This window comes from Molothrus ater, chromosome 8 (assembly GCF_012460135.2).
Source record: "Molothrus ater isolate BHLD 08-10-18 breed brown headed cowbird chromosome 8, BPBGC_Mater_1.1, whole genome shotgun sequence".
Classification (NCBI taxonomy): Eukaryota; Metazoa; Chordata; class Aves; order Passeriformes; family Icteridae; genus Molothrus; species Molothrus ater.
The window spans coordinates 2,944,018-2,960,710 of NC_050485.2; the positions used below are offsets into that span (position 1 = coordinate 2,944,018).

Here is a 16,693-nt window from a genome sequence, read left to right on the forward strand (position 1 = left end):
TTATGGATCACAAAAATCCTGATATAGTGCAATTTGTAATTACTGCTTCTGATACAGTATAACCTGTCAGTTTATCTATGCACCCTATAGCTTTTATAAATAGTGGTGTAATAGACACTATCTTAGACCATAGCATAATAGACAATGCGTAATGTTGGAATGATTGTTTCACGTAACTAACTCAGAAAATGGTGTCAAATAATTAACTGATTTCCCACATTCAAGGACTTGCTTATCAGAAAGACAAGATAACAGAAACAAGCATGGGAAAAAAAAGACTTTATTGACCCTCATTTTCAGGGAGTGAAAATACAAAAAGATAGAATCAAAAAAACCATGGAATATACTAGTTTAAGGTACAAAATCACCTGAAGACAAGACAAAAGTTAAAAAAAGCAAAATAGCACGTAGATTCAAAGTTGTGTTTGGATTCTTAAAAACTCGTATAAATATGCATGTAGCTCTAATATGTAACAGTATATAGAAAACATTGTTTAAATTAACCCGGAGCAAGCAGACAAGCATGCCAGGGTGGGATTTTAACCCATAATAAACTATTATAAAAAGTGTAAATAGTGACCCATGTTTCTCACATATAATGAGGGCAATGCAGTCACTGCAGGCAGCACCAATGGCAGGATGGATTGCAGAGACTTTTCCTTTGCAGCCCCAGCCCAGCGTTGGCACTGGGCATGAAGAGGCGCTGAGGTGACCCTGAGAGGAAGTGCAAGGCACAGGCTGCAGCTGAGGAAGGACAGCGCTGTGCTGGGCTCAGAGGTGAAGCTGGCACTGCCCAGTGTGGAGAAGCTCCTTTCTGCAGCCCCTGTTACGGGGGAGCAGGGGCCTTGCTGCAGAGATACGGCCGCTCATTGGAGCAGTTGTCACTCCTGAATCTCTTGTCAGCCAGGTATGCACACTCGAAATTGTCAAAGACGGGAACCCTGCAGGGAGGAGCAGAGGCAGTGCTGGCTGCCAGGTGCCTTAGGTTGGAAATAGGGGTATTTTATTCCCATCTGTTAGAGGATGAGCAGTTATCTTCTGTAAACTGGGCAGTTTTCTTTATCTCCTCCACAATCAATCCTCCCTCCAGGAGATATATTCTGTTAATGGGCAAGTGAATGTCGCTGCATGGCTGATAAAATTCCATCACCCCCTGGGGAGATGCTCCGCCCAGGAGGAGGAGCCAAGCATTCCTACCTGGACAGAATCGGAGGTTTGGAACACCACAGCAGCCTTTGCCCACTGCATTCCCAGAGGAGCAGCTGTCTTCACTGGATTCCCCTAGGAAGACCAGGCCCATCTACAACATGACTGGACCTTCTGAGGAAAACTCCAGCCTTCTACAGGATCATTGATCCAACACAAGCACACCTGTAAGTGCAGGAGGGCTGCAACCACCATCGAATGGGACTGGTGCCAACACCCTGACCCACAGAGTGCCAGGTAATATTTTGACCTGGCCAGTAGGGGTTTTTTTGTTCCTATGATTACATTTTTATTTTTAGTCCTCCTAGTCAAGAAGTCTTATTCCTACTTTCATATCTTTGTTGGAGAGCCTTTTAATTTCAAAATTATAATAATTCAGAGGGAGGGGGATTTGAATTTTCCATTTCAGCAAAGGCTCCTGCCTTTCTTAACAGACATCTGTCTTGGCAAACCAAGATTCCAGGGGCAGCCCCTGTGCCCCTGTGCCCCCAGGCCCTGCCCGGCTCCCCGGCACTCACCGGGAGCTGTAGCTGCTGCCGTCCCCCCAGTGCAGGCGCTCGCCCCGTCTGCGCAGCCCGAGCCAGTAATCGACGTTCCCGCGGAGGCGGAAGAGCAAATCCTGCCCAGGAGAGAGGAGTGGGAGCTGCCCCGGACCCTCGGGGGGACACGGGCCCGGGGCTCCCCCCGCACACCGGGGCTCCTTCCCTGCAAGGCCCCGGCCCAGGGCTGCAGCCCCAGCCCTACGAGCACCGAGCCCGGCCCAGGAGCACCCCCAGGCTGCCCTCAGCCACCCCACACCGCCCGCAGCCCCTCACTCACCATGGCCTCCTCATCCTTGGCAATGGCCAGGGAGGCCCCGAGCTCGGAGCACCGTTCCTGACCCTGCTCCCAGGTGCTGTAATCCTTTGAGAAGTAGTAGCAGACCCCCATGTACCCAATCCAGTCAAAGGGACAGCACAGAACCGACAGCGGAGTCGCAGGTGTGACTGGAACCTGTGGCGCTGCAGGGGGAAGAGGAGAAGGTCTGAGGATTGCCCTGTGCAGGGAGCAGGGAGCCCGCTCTGCCCCGAGGGGCTGGGCCCAGGCTGCTGCCCCTCCCTTACCTGCCAGCACAGCCACAGCCACCCCCAAAGCCAGCACCAGCACCAGGAGCAGCAGAATCAGCACCGCCGTGCCCACGGGATGGCCCCTGAACCATTCACCTGGAGCAGGAAAGAGCTGCTGGCTGCCAGAAGCAGAGCCGGGCCTGCAATCTGCTCAGCCCATGGCCAGGGAGCAGAGCAGGGAGCCCTGAGCCAGTGTGGGCCTCACTCAGCTGGCAGCCAGAGAGCCAAGAGCCTGGCCACAGCCAGGGACACAGCTGTGGGCACAGGCAGGGACACAGCAGTGGGCACAGGCTGCAGCAGGAGAACTGCACAGCCTTGGGGGCAGCTGGGGCTCTTGCTTCCAGCCACTGATGGGGCCCGGCAGAGCACCAGGCCTCTTCCAGACATCGGGAAACAGCCACACACCTGCCAGCCCTGTCCTTGGGAGGGGACACTGTCCCCACCCTGGAGGCCACAGGAGTGGCCCTGCACTCACCCAGGAATTTTCTGAGTGTATTCTCTGTTGCTGATCTGTTCTTTAGGGGCTCCTTCACTGCTCCAGGGATGGAGCAGAGTTCATTCTCCTCCTGCTCACAGGCAGCATCTCTCTGCCTGGAACACACAGCATCTTGCTCTCCAGACATCAGGAGTGCTGGCAGATCCTTTGGGAGCTCGGCCTCGGGAGCAGCTTTACATCTGCGCTGATGGCACCCTGAGAGGGACACGGGGAGAGGTCACTGCTGGTGCCGGCCCTGGGGGCTCAGGAGGGCGGTGCCAGCTGTGGCTGCGCTGTCCCCGCTGCCCAGAGGTGCGGCAGCAGCTGCGGAGACAAGCGCAGCCTCCGGGAGCTCTCGGTGCCCGCAGCCCCGGCCCCTGTGGCTCTGCAGCCGCTGCAGCCCAGCTCCGAGCCGGGCCGGGCGCTGACAGCGCCTGCGAGCTGCCGCCTGCTGCTGGCCCGGGGCAGCTGCGGCTCGGAGCCCGCCCCTGCCGAGGGGCAAGAAGCAGCAGCCCTGGGCTGCTCACCATTGTGCCCCGCATTCCCTGCCCCGGCGCCTTGGAGCCCGGCACACCGAGCGCCGGCACGGCCGCTGCGGCTCCCTGCCTGTGGACACGGAGCGGGTCCCGGTACCGAGGGCAGCGCCGAGCAGCCTCGGCCCCGGAGCAGGCAGGATGCGGCGCTTTGTGCCCGCACTCGGCGCCTGCAGCGCTTTGGGCTCTGAGCCCCGTTCAGGTTCATCCCGTGCCAGCCCCGAGCCGGGCACGGACACCTCCCCCCCGAGCAGCGGCCCCGAGCCCGGTGCCGCACGGGCGGGAACGGTGCCGGGCACGGAGCAGCCGCCTCCGTGCCAGCGAGAGCAGCCGGGATGAGCCAGCGCTGCCGCGGCACCGGCTCCATGCCGGCCATCCGGGCAAGGAGGAGAGCGCGGCAGCCGCTCCCTCGGCGATCCCAGCGCAGGGGAGACACGGGGGAAGCCGCCACCAGGAACTCGCCAGAACCTCCCGGCCCTCAGCGCGGCCCCTCCGCCCGCAGCGAGCCCCGAGCTGGGGCAGCGCCGACCGCGGGTCCCACCTGGGCTGGAGCCGCCTCCGAGCTCCGCCATCGCCTCGCCGGGCTCCGGGTGCCGCTATCGCTCCGCTCCCGGCCAGACACAGCGGGCACGGCCGGTGCCGCCGCAGATCTGAGGCGATTCCATCAATCAAATGCGGGAACGCAACCAAGCGTGGCGCGCCCGTTTTGCTCCCCAACCCCGCCCCGGCCCCTCTCCCCAGCGCTCCCCTCTGCCTTCTCCGGGATCGGGTCCTTCACCTTTCTGGCGCTGCCGGCCCGGATTTGGGGACCTGAACCCTTTGGCTCGGCTGAGCACATTGGAAAATCGCGGGGCCGCCCCGCCGAGCCCCGAGCCCCGAGCGGGTCCCAGCTCGGCTTTTCCCTCGCTGCCGCCGGGGCTTTCCCCGCTCCCGGGGCTCGGCTTTGCCCGGCAGCTCCGGCTGGCCCCGGCAGAACTCACTCCCCCCCCGTGGCTCCCCAACCCTGCGGCGGGGCGAACCCCCGGCATTTGCCGCAAGGGCTCTGACTGCCCCTGGTTACTGAAACCTCACGCACCGTGTCCTAGAATGCCTAAACATGGGCTGAAATGCCTTTTTAAAGTTAACCTTGTGTTTTTCACTAACTCTGATTTCTCTGAGAATTGTTACCGGAGAGACTCAAAGAGGTAAATGCAGTGCTTCATTATTATTATTATCATGTCCAGCACAACACAATCGAATTTCTTTAACAGAAATGCTGATAACATTTACCATATGCTATTACACTAAATACAAACTCGAGAAGCTCCCGGTTTGTTGGACACTTTGCCAAATTCTACATTATTGTGTCTTTCGGTACAATTGCACTTTAAAAAGTCTTAGTAAATTTATGGTTCCTTAAAATTTGTGGCTGCCATGAGTTTTCCTCAATGTTAAATTACACAGGGTCACCATATTTGTCACACTTTTCTAATCCCTCCAGTAAATCCATCATGCCATTATTTCAACCACGCTTTGTTCACATTTTCAGTGCCTTTTGGTATTATTAGCAGCAGGATAAGGTACATTTTGTAGTACCCAGACCTTTTAAGGATATTGATTGTTAGTTCAGTTCTGGTTTATTTGAATGTGATTTTAGTGTTGGTAAGATTAAGCAAAGCTATGTCTGAGTAATGTTAAACTATGTTTTATAACTCTATTGAGTTAATTTTGTTGACAGTCATTTATGTTGAGGTGGATTTCTGTCAGGTTTGAGTGTTGCTGAGTTTGGACAAGGTCAAGGTTAAGTCTTCACTTTAAGCCATTTCATGTTCTATTCCAGTTTTATTAAGATCAGTTTTTATTCAGTATTAAAGATGTAACTTTAAGTTCCTTTAAGTGTACCTCTAATGCCACTGAGGTGACACTGAATTCCACTGCAATTAATTTTAGGCCCTAAGGTAATTTCGTTTAAATATGTCGGTTTGCATTGCAAGATGTAGTTCTTTTCTTCTAGAGATAAGACAGATCCCACTGAAACAGCTGTGATCAAACACTGATAAGCACCTGCTTTTGGACAGGAGAAGCTACAGCTTGTTGGGCCCTTGATCCTCTCACAGACTGCACAGGTGTCAGTGCTGCACTGCCTGACAGGATCATTCACTGTGATCTCTTCTGTTCTATCTTCCACAGATAGCACAGGAGAGAGGGTGGTTGTTCTACATGATGGCTGTTATCCACTGGAAGCTGTTCAGTCTTCCATTGTTGTGGGTACAGCAATGCTGGAGGAATATTGTCTCCAATTCCTGAGACCGTCACTGCTGATGGATCGGTTCCATCACGTGAATTCACTCATTTTTATAACAGGCATTCTTCATAAGACACCATTACCTTACTCATGACTGGCTTTTCATGAACTTTGAGCTATCTTTGTGTGACTATCCACAAGACATGGTGTCACTTTGGGATCTCTCTGGTTTGCTCTCCAGCTGCAGATGCATCTCTTTGAACAGGCTGTCTGCAGCCGTTCCCTGCGCTGCCTGCTCAGCCTTTAGTCCCTTCTCTTGTTCCAGCAGGGTTGCTGTGCCTTCAGCCAGGGCTGTCTCCTGATTTTCCTGTGTTTTCAGAGTTCCAGGATGAGATCTCTGGGCTCTGTCAAAAGCCTCATCTGAGCTGAGGTCCTGTGGCCTTTCCCGACCCTTTTGTGACCCATCCTCGTGGGCCAGGGCTGTGACCTGCTGAGGGCAAGGCTGCTCCTGCTCTGTGCCAATCACACACAGCCCCAGTTATTCTCACAGGAGCACTCCAGCAGTTTGCTGTGTTTGGGGCATCTCATAGCTGCTATTATTGAGAGATTTCTTTTTAAGGTATGTGAGGGAGACCCTCCCAATGAGGGTCTGGGCTCTGGCCAGGCCCTGGCTCTGCCTGGTTGGAAAATTGCCAACAAGCCCAGATGTTTTCTCCGCCTCAAAACTGTACTCAAGGCTCTTGGCCTTGGCAATTTGACCCTCTAACAATAGGACAGCTGGATCTGTTTTTAAAGTGAGCTTGGACACCTTTCCTGGGAATGGCTCTCCAGGTCCTCACTGAAATGAGGTTTGGCAGCTGCTGCAGGCTCTGGGTGATGGTGCAGTGTTTTAGACATTAATAATCATCCAATTTCACAAGTGTTATTAATTATGTGTATTATCTGACTTATTCTTGATTACTGTCAGTTTCTTGTTTCACTGCATGTTTTGTTTTGATGTTCCCTTCATGTCCATAGCAAGAGACATGCATGTTATTTTAAAAGCAAAAAGAAAGGGCAATTGACTCATAAAGAATGTCTGAGTAATGCAAAATTTATACAAAAAGTATTTTTAAAGGCTTTTCTGTAAGTGTCACCGTGAGGGTGGCTGTGACAAACCTCTCTGGTTCCCTGACTTCAGGCGAGGGTGGTGGAAATGAAAAGGAGCGGGTTCCATGGAGCTGCCCAGAAAGAACTTTCATAAAGGGTGAGAAACAACAAACCTGGAGCAGCCGTGCACAATAAGAGGGGCAGGATCCAAAGACCCCAAACAAAGGGGAAGCAACAATGGATACACTCAGGGTGGAACATTCTAGAACTGTAACCCTACGGGGGAAACAAGGAAGCACGAGGGGAGCAGAACTTGGGCAACTTAACATAAAAACACCAAAGGCTGATGGGGGAACTCTCAGGCTGGCCCTGAATTAAACAAATGATCCCCAGGGCTGTAAGCCAATGCCTGGCTCTTTTGGGGTAAAATCCAGCTGAGTCTGAGTCACAGCTGGGCCAAGTCCCACACATGAGGATCTCCAGCTGAGTGTGCAATGGCAAGGCCTGGCTGATTTTGGACTGAGGGAGAAGGTGTGCATGTGTTTTATCATCAGCAGGTTCAAAGGGGTCACCTGCTCAGGCATCGATGGCCTCCGGGAAAGCGAGGCCCAGGCAAAGGAGAGGTGACCTTGTCCCCACTCAGCCTTGGTGGCCAGGACCGGGACAGAGGCAGGACTGCCAGCACGTGGCTGTGCCTGGAGACTTGGAGAGGCCCCTTGGCAACAGAGGCCTTCTGTCCTACAGTGTTTACCACCCTGATATTGTGCTCTGCCAACCCTCTTCAGCGATTCCCTGCTCCAGGCTTCCAGGGATGAAGCTGAAAGACATTCAGTGATGCCAAGATCAACATTCCCAGCTGCTGGACTTCCTCCTGCCTGGGCAGCACAGCCCCTGAGTTCCAGCCATAGGGACTTTAGAACCATGGTCATTTATTTCCATTCCCTAAGAGACATTGGACATTATCTTTTTGTTCTCCCATGCTGCAAGATCCTTTGTCAGTGACATGATTGGACTTGAGAATACAAAATTGGAGTACTTTGTTGACTGTAACCTGTCTTTCATGTCTCTTACCCTGTACCTAATAGATAAGCAGGAATAACCTTAAAAAGAGAGTAATCTCACAGGAGCAAACTGTTTTAAACATCAGAATACATAAGCTTTTTTAAAAAAAACAAAAAGAAAGGGGAATTCCTGCATATGGCTGGAAATGCTGTAGAAGAAATACCTTATAATATCATGGTTTAGGCCTGCTGATTGGGCTGGGTGCAGCTCACAGCTAGTCTGTTAATTCCCATGAGAGAGAATCAGAGGAATGAGAATCAGTCTGCAGAACAATCTATTGTTGTAAAGAGAAACAGGTTCACACTCTCAAAACCAAGAAATCTGTCCCATGAGAATCAGTGAAGAATACATATGTAAACTAACCAAAAATACAGAGGTTTAGTGGAAATGCAAAATGCCATTTCCTGACCAATGAACTGTCATAGTATTGAGAGCCAATTAGATCTAGCACGGTGCCAGCTGATAATCCTCTAAAATATGAGCTGTGCAATAAAGATGAGCCTTTCTGGATGAAGAAACGGATCACGGCTGTTTGTATTGTGACAAATCAAGAGGGACTTTTCCTCAATTTAGCCTCCTAAACTGAGTGGAAATGCAGTTTCGTTCTCAATTTCCCTCAATGAAGACCATTCTGGGGGCTTTTGGACATCTTTTTAATCAGTGAAGGTCCCTTCAAATGGAGGCTCCCCCTCGATGGAACTCTTACAGCCGCTCCCTCGGCGATCCCAGCGCAGGGGGGACACGGGGGAAGCCGCCACCAGGAACTCGCCAGAACCCCCCGGCCCTCAGCGCGGCCCCTCCGCCCGCAGCGAGCCCCGAGCTGGGGCAGCACCGACCGCGGCTCCCACCTGGGCTGGAGCCGCCTCCGAGCTCCGCCGCCGCCTCGCCGCGCTCCGAGTGCCGCTATCGCTCCGCTCCCGGTCAGAGACAGCGGGCACGGCGCAACAGGATAGAGAAAATGTCTGGAGCGGGAGGGATTTTGGCTGTTTTGAGCAATCAGCGTGCGGGGAGGGCAGCGGGGGGCGAGGAAGAGAGGGGAGGAGGGGAGAAGTCAGATCGCTCCTTTTTCCGAAAAAAAGGAACGTTGTACGGAAAAGGGCCCCACGCCGTTGCAGCTGGAGAAGAAGCGCAGCCCCAGGGCAGCCGCTCCTGGGGCTCTCAACAGGGAATCATGGCAGGGATTCGGGGCTGGGCTGGGCCAGGCCGGGTGCCCGGTGCCAGCAAAAGCGCTCTGTGCCTCTGCTCCTGCCCCTGGGCACGCAACAGAACACAGCAGGAAAGGCCAGGGAGAGATCACTCACCGGTCACTGGTATAAAGGGACGCGACTGGGGGGAACTCTTTGAATTTATTATGACACAAATCATGGCAAGAGAACGAGAGGTAAAGCAGCGGGGTTCCAGCCTCGGAACCAGCACTGTGCCCTCGGCCCCTGGCAGCGGCACCAGGGGGATGAAGGATGCCCGGCCCGAGCAGCGGCTCTGCCCCAGCACGGGGATGTGTCCGGAGCCCCCGCTCCGTGCCGGGCTCGGAGCGCCGAGCGCGGAGCAGGCGCGGAGCTGCTCCATGGAGCTTCCAGCGCTGCCGCATCCGGCGGGCGCGGCACAGGCTCTGTCAAACCCTCCAGCTCCGGGAAATAACAAGTGGCTTCTAAGCCGTACATTTGATCTCACTGAGCATGTTATTATGGATTAATCTCACACTGGAAAGCAGCCTTCACACCCTACTGCTCTCTGCATCACCCAAAGAGTTTGTAGGCTGCTGCCCGGCAAGCCCCTGAGTTGTATCTTCCTTGTCAATCTTATCAGCCCCTTGTTTAATTGTAAAAACATAAATAAAATGCAGGGAGCATTGGCCCAGGGTCGTGGAAGAGGACTTGCATATCTCTTCCAAAGAAAGGGAAAAAATAGTGCTTCTCCCAAACCACAGAGTTTAAAAGTTCATGGTAACTACATATATTTCGAAAAGGAAAAGAGGAAGAGTAAAATATCAATTACTGTGGCAGTGGTGCTCCTGCCTAATTCTGTTCTCTTCTTTCTCTTCTTGTAGCATCTCTAATTAAAAAAAGCCGGAACAAAACAAACAAACAGACAAAAATAGAAACAAACGAAAAGCACCCATGGAATTAAAGCTGAAGGAGAAGCAATCTGTCTGCAGGCTTGTGGCATTGCCCTGCCTGAGTTCCTGTAAGGGAGCTCATCCCCTCTGCAGTTCCAAGCCAGATCCCAACGTCCTGAGCATCACCTTTCAGCCTTTTGAACACTGAACTGTAAGAAAAGCTGCTGGGGAGGGCCATGCTCCAGGCACATCTGTGGCATTTCACCTCTCCAGCTCTCTCAGCTCGGCTCGGGTCTTTCCCTCTCCTTGCTGCGTTTGGCTCATGCATTTCTTGAGGGGCTGGCCCTGCACTGACCAGAGCATGACCTGACCATCAGACAAACAGCTTCTGGCACTGTGGCTCTGTCCTAAATGGACCATTTCCCAAAGGAGTTCCAGTGCCTTGGTTTCACTGACTCGAGATGGCTTTTCAAGGAACCTGCTTTGATGCACTCCATTTCTAAACCAGGAGCGCACAGCGCTCCTGCACTCCCTGCCAGGGTCATTCTTTGAGCCTTGGAGAAAGGCTTTAAAGCAGCACAGAGCTTGCTGAGCACCAACAACTTCATCCAAAATTCAAATCAACAGCATGGACAGAGCCTGACTTAAATCCTATTTAAAAACTGAATTAAAGAGCAGTTGCATTGCCAATTGACAAGAATAGAAAGGTTTCCTTAGCAGTTGCTGAGATGACAAAGTAAGGGAGAGGACGAAGCATGGAGGGGAAAACCTTCATTTGCACAGTGGAGTTTTAACCATCGTGCTCATATCTGAAGGAATTGCAGAAACCATTCTAATCTCAGGAAAGGAAAAGGTTCCTGGATATTTCTCATTTCAGCAGGAGCCTGAGGAAGCCCTCAGCAGCAGGAGATTGGGATAAGTGCAAGGCTGCTTTCTGGAGCAGAGGGAGCCGGGTGTGCTCCTCAAAGCCAGACCTTCACCCACAGAAGGCAGAAAGACAAGGATCCAACAAAGCCTTAAGTGGGAAACGGGTTATCAGGGGTTTTATATGGAAAGAACAAGGTCTGGGAAACAGGACCTGGCCGGTGCGAGAGGAAGGAAAACGGGAGGCAGCTGAGGCCTCTTCAGATTGGAAAAGAGAAAAGAAGGGAGGAGAACGGAGGAGGCAAGAAAAGGCTGGGACTAAATTCCAACGCACGTTCAAGTTCATCCCGTGCCAGCCCCCACCGGGCACGGACCCCTCCCGCCCGAGCAGCGGCCCCGAGCCCGCCCTCAGCACCGAGCGGGTCCCACCCGACCGCGGGTCCCACCTGGGCTGGAGCCGCCTCCGGGCTCCGGGGGCCGCCGCCGCCGCCGCTGCGCTCCCGGTCAGAGCCGCCGGTCCCGGCCGCTGCCGCCGCAGGGCCCAGCCCATCCCAGTGTGGGAGGGATTTTGCCCTTCTGGCCAAACAGCGCCCGGGGGAGCAGCGAGGGAGCCTGGATTTTGGGATCGCAGCCACGACAACGCGTTTGGCAGGGAGCCCGAGCAGCTGGAACGCAGACTGAGTCGTGATAAATACAAAGAGATGTTGTGCGAGAGCCCGAGCAGACAAGAAGGAACCAGACAAGGTCGGCGTCCAGAGCACTCGTGGAGTCTTTCCAGGGCACAACAATCACAGCTTGTGAGTGACCCTTCCAGGGATGGATCTTTGTTAGGTATTGTTTGTAAATGGAGATGTGCTGCTTGGAGGCCTCCTGGGGCACGGTGATCATGTAATGACAGTGTTCTCAATATTTGGTGATATCAGGAGGAACATCAATAAGACTTTTACACTGGACTTCCAGAGGGAACATTTGGGCCTATTGAGGAGACTTATTCAGAGTCCCTTGGGAAGCAGCCACAGAGGAGTTCAGGAAGAGTTGACATGCTTCAAAACAGAGATCTTGAGGGCACAGGAACAGACTGTCCCTGTGTGCCCAAAGAGGAGATGACGAGGAAAACATCCAGCCTGGATGGGCAATGAGGTTTTGAAGGAACTTAGGAATAAAAGGAGGATGTATCATCTTTGGAAGGAGGGTCAGGTTTCTCAGGAACTATTTGAGGGGGCTGCTAGGGCAACGTAGGAAAAAAATTAGGGAGGCCAAAGCTCAGTTTGAACTTAATTTGGCAACTTTTGTAAAGGATTACAAATATATTAATAGTAACAGGAAGGGAAGGACCAGCTTTTGTTCTGTTTTGGATGCAGGAGGGAACTTAATAACTGCAGATGAGGAGAAGGCAGAGGTGCTCAATGCCTTCTTTGCCTCAGCCCTTAGTGGAAACACAGCTTGTCCTCAGGACAAGTGAACTCCTGGGCCGGTGGATGGTGTCAGGGAGCAGAATGGGCCCCCTGTGATCCAGGAGGAGGCAGTCAGAGAACTGCTGAGCTGCTTGGATGCTCATGAATCTGTGGGCCCAGAGGGGATCCACCCCAGGGGGATGAGGGAGCTGAGAGATGAGCTTGGGAAGCTGCTCTCCATCATTTACCAACAGATCTCTCACCCTTCATGGGCGTAAGAAGGCCAGAGTGGGGACATTAATTTTAATTGAATTTATTATCAAACAAATCAGAGCAAGGGAATGAGAAGTACGCCAAATCCTAAAATTGCACCTTCCCCACAGTGCTTCCTCTTTTCTGGGCTTCACTTTATCCCCGGTTCCCTCCCTCCTCCCCACACAGTGGCACAGAGCAATGGGGGTGTTTTGGTTTGAAGGACAGGGATCTGCTGAGGAAGGCAGGAGCCTCCCTGGCAATGGGAAATGCAATCCCCCTGTCTCTGCATTATTATAATTCAGAAGCTGAGGGTCTCTCGGGCCCAGACACGAGAACAGAGCCGCAGCTCTTTCCCGCTGTGTCCCCAGCGCACACGGGCCCAGCGCGGCGCTGCCCCGAGCAGGCCCAGCCCCAGCCCCGCCCCTCCCGGCCGCGCGCGCTTTCCCCTCGCTGCAGGGGCGGGCGCGGCCGGCAGGGGCGGGTGCGGTGCCTCCCCCGCGGCTGCAGGGGGCGCTGTGGCGCGGGCTCGGTGCCCGCGCGGCGGTGGCGCTCGGCCCGGGCCGGGCATGGAGGAGCGGCCTCGCTGCCAAGGCCGCGGCAGCCGGGCCCGGGGCCCTGCGGGGCTCTGGGAGCAGCGAGCGGGGCCACGGCGATGGCTCGGCACGCGGGGCAGGGGCTGCACCTCGGGGGTTTTAGTTTTGTATTGACCGGGTAACGCAGAGGTGTTTTAAAAGATTGGATTTTATCGTCAGTCTCGATGAAGAGTGAGAGCTAAGAGATGGAAGAGTCAAAGTTATTCTAGTAAAAGGTAACTTGTTTCCTGTTTACAATACCTTATAAATGTTTTTCAGCCAATGAGCTGAAAACTTTTGCCACACAATACTACTGTGAAAATCGCCTATTATATGATTGGCTCTTTGCAAATATTAAAATGAATTCTATATGTGAAAAGCGCCAAGCACTTGTTTCTAAAATTTTTAAAAGTTTTATGATAATAAAATGGCTACAAAAATAGGAATATAATTAGAGTAACAATAATTTGGACAGTTTGGATTAGGACAATATGAGACAATAGAAACAAAGAGTTATGGACAGTCCAGGTAACTCTTTCTGGGCAAAATAAGCCCGAAAAAGGACCCACGTTAACAGAAGATGAACCCTTAAAAGCCACAGCCTGTTGCACATTCATACACCTCATATTCATACACCTCATCCATGGTGCATAAATTCCATTCAAACCCAGGATTCTGTCTGGGCAGTGCCAGCTTCTTCCTCTGAATCCTGACTGAGTCTTCAGGGCTGAGTGAGGCAGGAAGAACTCGATAATGGAGCAATAAATTCTCTTTCTCTGAAAGATTTGGTGTCCTGTGGCTGTTTTGGTGGGAGTCCTTTCTTTAGAAGAAAAGTATTTTACATAGCATAGTTTCTGTTTTAACATTATGTTATAACCTAAAACTATATTTAACACACTACTTAAGACAATTAATACAGCATTATTTTCTAACATAACACATATAATATTAATTTTATATTTGTGAAAAGCCAATCATAAAATACGCATTTTTCACACTATATGTTGTATGTTGGAAAGTTACGATGTATTAGTCTCTTTTAAGTAGTGCTGTATTGATCTCTTTTAAGTAGTGTGGTAAATAGTTTTTAGGCTATAGCATAATATTAAAATAGAAACTATGTGATGTAAGATACTTTTTGTAACTAGCTCAAGGAATGGATAAGATAACCAAGAAATTCTTCGCATAGAGATAACAGCAAGATTGGCTACAAGATCCCAAGAGAAGAACTCTTGCCTCCTAATTGGGAAAGCTCAGATTTTGAGGGACCAAAATGATTAATTTACAAGATGAGGGGGAGAGTTGAAATTAAGCAGAAACCCCCTTAGTTTGAGAGGAATGTTTGATTCATGTATGAGATATATGAAATGCAATAGGCTGTTGCATTTAAGGGTTAATCCTTTGTTAGCAAGGTGTGCTTTTGTGGCAGAATGCAAAAGCACCCGGACGTCCCTAATTCTTTGGTTTTTTATTGTCCTAACTTTGATTGTACAAATTCTTATTGTCCTAATTTTTATTACTATTTTCATTACTACTAAACTTCTAAAATTTTAACACAAGTGAATCTTTTTTTCCACAACTACTATTACTTCTAACACCCATCACCTGTATTTTTACCTCACGTGGCCCTGTTCCAGTGCATTTTTCACAGTTCTAATTCTCTAAAGTGCCTGGTCTTTTTGCAAGGCCATATTTTGAAACTTGTTGAAACAATCTCTCTCAACAATGTCATCTCTGTTTTGTGACCTTCCTAAGTCAGCAGCCTTATCTCAGTGTTTGCAAACGGATGTTCAAGGCTGTCTGATCTTTGTCAGGTCTTGAGAATTCTCTACAAATCAATTTCTCACGTCTTTCTTGTTTGGCCTGTAAAAACTTCTTTGATGGTCTGATTTATTTGTTGTATGCAGTGAAGTATATAGGATACTATTACTTACACTGTTATTATAATAATTAATATTTGAAAATTTATTTTGTAACTTTTTTTTTAGTTAAGGTAAAAGGTTGGGTTTTTTCTTTAATAAATTGTTTAACTAGGATTTATTGTTTGTTTTAATTTAATTAGTTAAATTTTTCGTTTTTGAAGATGTTTGTGGGTAGACTGAGTGGTTAGATAAGTTTATGTAATATAATCTTTTAAATTTTTTATAATTATGTTTATGTACTAGTAAGAGAAAATTGACGGTGGTTTTGTTTTGTAAGATGGTATGTTTAATATTACTAATATTTGTTGTTATATTATTAATAATAATGGAAGTAGTATTGATTTTTAAAATTTAATTAATACTCCGGTTTAATTGATTTAATGTTATAGTTGAGGTGAGTTGAGATAAAAACAAATTTCATGTAACTTGTTTTGTAGGGTTTCAGGGGTTAAAACTGATATAGGAGTTTTTTATAATGATGGTTTTTTATGGTTATTTAGATTTTCTTTTAATATTAGGTGTTATTATAGTGAGTTGCTTGTTATATGGGCTATTTTTATATTTTGAGGAAATGTTTTCCTAGGTTTTATTTTTATAAATGAGTTAATATTTTTGGTAATTTCTGTGGGAATTTGTTAAGATTAATAGTTTTATTTTTGGGGGTTACAGGAGCATCCTGGGGTGACTTTATGACACTCATATCCCCATTTGTTGCTTAGCCCAGAAATAAGTTCTGCATCTTTCAGGCAGGTTCTGAGAACCAAGGGGCAGAGGAGAAGGCACAGGTTGTTACCAAAAACTGCACTCACTCCTGCACATTGCTGCTCCTGGAGCTGTCTGCAGAACAGGTGGCGAGGCAGAGCTCTTTTTACTTTTCATTATTTTTTAGCTCATTGAGGCAGAGAAGTTCCCTGTGCTGTGGGTTTTCCTTTTTCTCTGTTCCTGTTTAAACCTGCCCTGGACTGAACACCAGAAGAGCGCAGGGAACTCACACCTATAACCCACCAGGCTAATAGGTGTGGGGCCTGGCACCAGAGGGACTGATAAGAGACTGATAAGGGACTGAGCTACATCCCACAGAGGGGACTTTCTGAGTTTGTCATCTCTTCGCACAGTGAGAGGTTCCATTGTTTGATATTGATCACTTTTTGTGGTGAATGCTTTGCCTGTCAAATGAACGGTTTTTTTCCGCTTTTATCCAAGGACAGCTTTTTCCTGAACCAGCTGGAGGCGGGGCAGCTTGAATTTGCTTTCTAGAGGAACTGCCTTTAGAGGTTTTTCTCCCAAAATCGCCCTAAACCAGAACACTTTGCACCACTTTCTCCCTCCTCCTCTCCCTGCAGATCCAGCAAAGCCATTTCACCCACTGGCACCAGCTGCCTCCTGTCCCTTGCTTCCATTTTGCCCTCTCTGAACTCCTGGAGCTGCCGTGGGGCCGGGTAATGGTGCAGGGAATGCTGGCAGGGATTCTTGGGCTGGGCTGGGCCAGGTGCCCGGGCCCAGCAAAAGCGCTCTGTGCCTCTGCTCCTGCCCCGGGGCAGGCAACAGAACACAGCAGGAAAGGCTCGGGGGCCTCAAGAAAGGCAGCCAGAGATCTCTTACTCATCATGGGTGTAACAGGACTGGGGAAATTAATAGAATTTCCAAAAAAACACCTCAGAACAATGGAATGAGAAGTATGACAAATCTTATTAATGCACCTTCCCCACAGTGCTTTCTCCTTCCTGGGTTCCACTTTATCCCTGATTCCCTCCCTCCCTTCTCCCCACACAGTGGCACAGAGCGATGGGGGTGTTTTGGTTTGAAAGACAGGTGTCTGCTAGGGAAGGCAGGAGCCTCCCTGGCAATGGAAAATGCAATCACCCTCCCTCTAAATTATTATAATTCTGAAATTAAGGGGCTCTCGGGCAAAGATATGAGAATAGGAATAACAAG

The 16,693-nt window shown here is 50.3% G+C and overlaps 1 protein-coding gene across 2 annotated transcripts; it reads right to left on the reverse strand.

Moving 5' to 3' along the window:
* Positions 1 to 264: 264 nt before the first annotated feature.
* LOC118688002 (C-type lectin domain family 2 member B-like) lies at positions 265 to 11,145 on the reverse strand. 2 transcript variants are annotated; one of them, XM_054515645.1, is made up of 6 exons: positions 11,062 to 11,145; positions 2,788 to 3,003; positions 2,310 to 2,408; positions 2,026 to 2,207; positions 1,725 to 1,825; positions 265 to 941 (listed from the first exon to the last, which is right to left on the reverse strand). In XM_054515645.1, the coding sequence occupies exons 2-6, from the start codon at positions 2,933 to 2,935 to the stop codon at positions 827 to 829; spliced, it is 645 nt and encodes a 214-aa protein (XP_054371620.1). In that variant the 5' UTR covers positions 2,936 to 3,003; positions 11,062 to 11,145; the 3' UTR covers positions 265 to 826. The 2 variants fall into 2 exon arrangements, with proteins under 2 accessions (XP_054371620.1, XP_036241114.1); XM_036385221.2 differs by lacking the exon at positions 11,062 to 11,145 and adding an exon at positions 3,862 to 3,951.
* Between the last annotated feature and the right edge of the window lie 5,548 nt (positions 11,146 to 16,693).

What these genes read in the sequence shown, in the direction of transcription:
- LOC118688002 (XM_036385221.2), bottom strand. Translation starts at nt 3,892, where the DNA reads ATGGCGGAGCTCGGAGGCGGCTCCAGCCCAG. An exon ending in CGGAGGCGGCTCCAGCCCAG is followed by an intron (nt 3,004 to 3,861) that starts GTGGGACCCGCG and finishes TGTCCCTCTCAG; the next exon opens with GGTGCCATCAGCGCAGATGT. An exon ending in GGCTGTGGCTGTGCTGGCAG is followed by an intron (nt 2,208 to 2,309) that starts GTAAGGGAGGGG and finishes TTCCCCCTGCAG; the next exon opens with CGCCACAGGTTCCAGTCACA.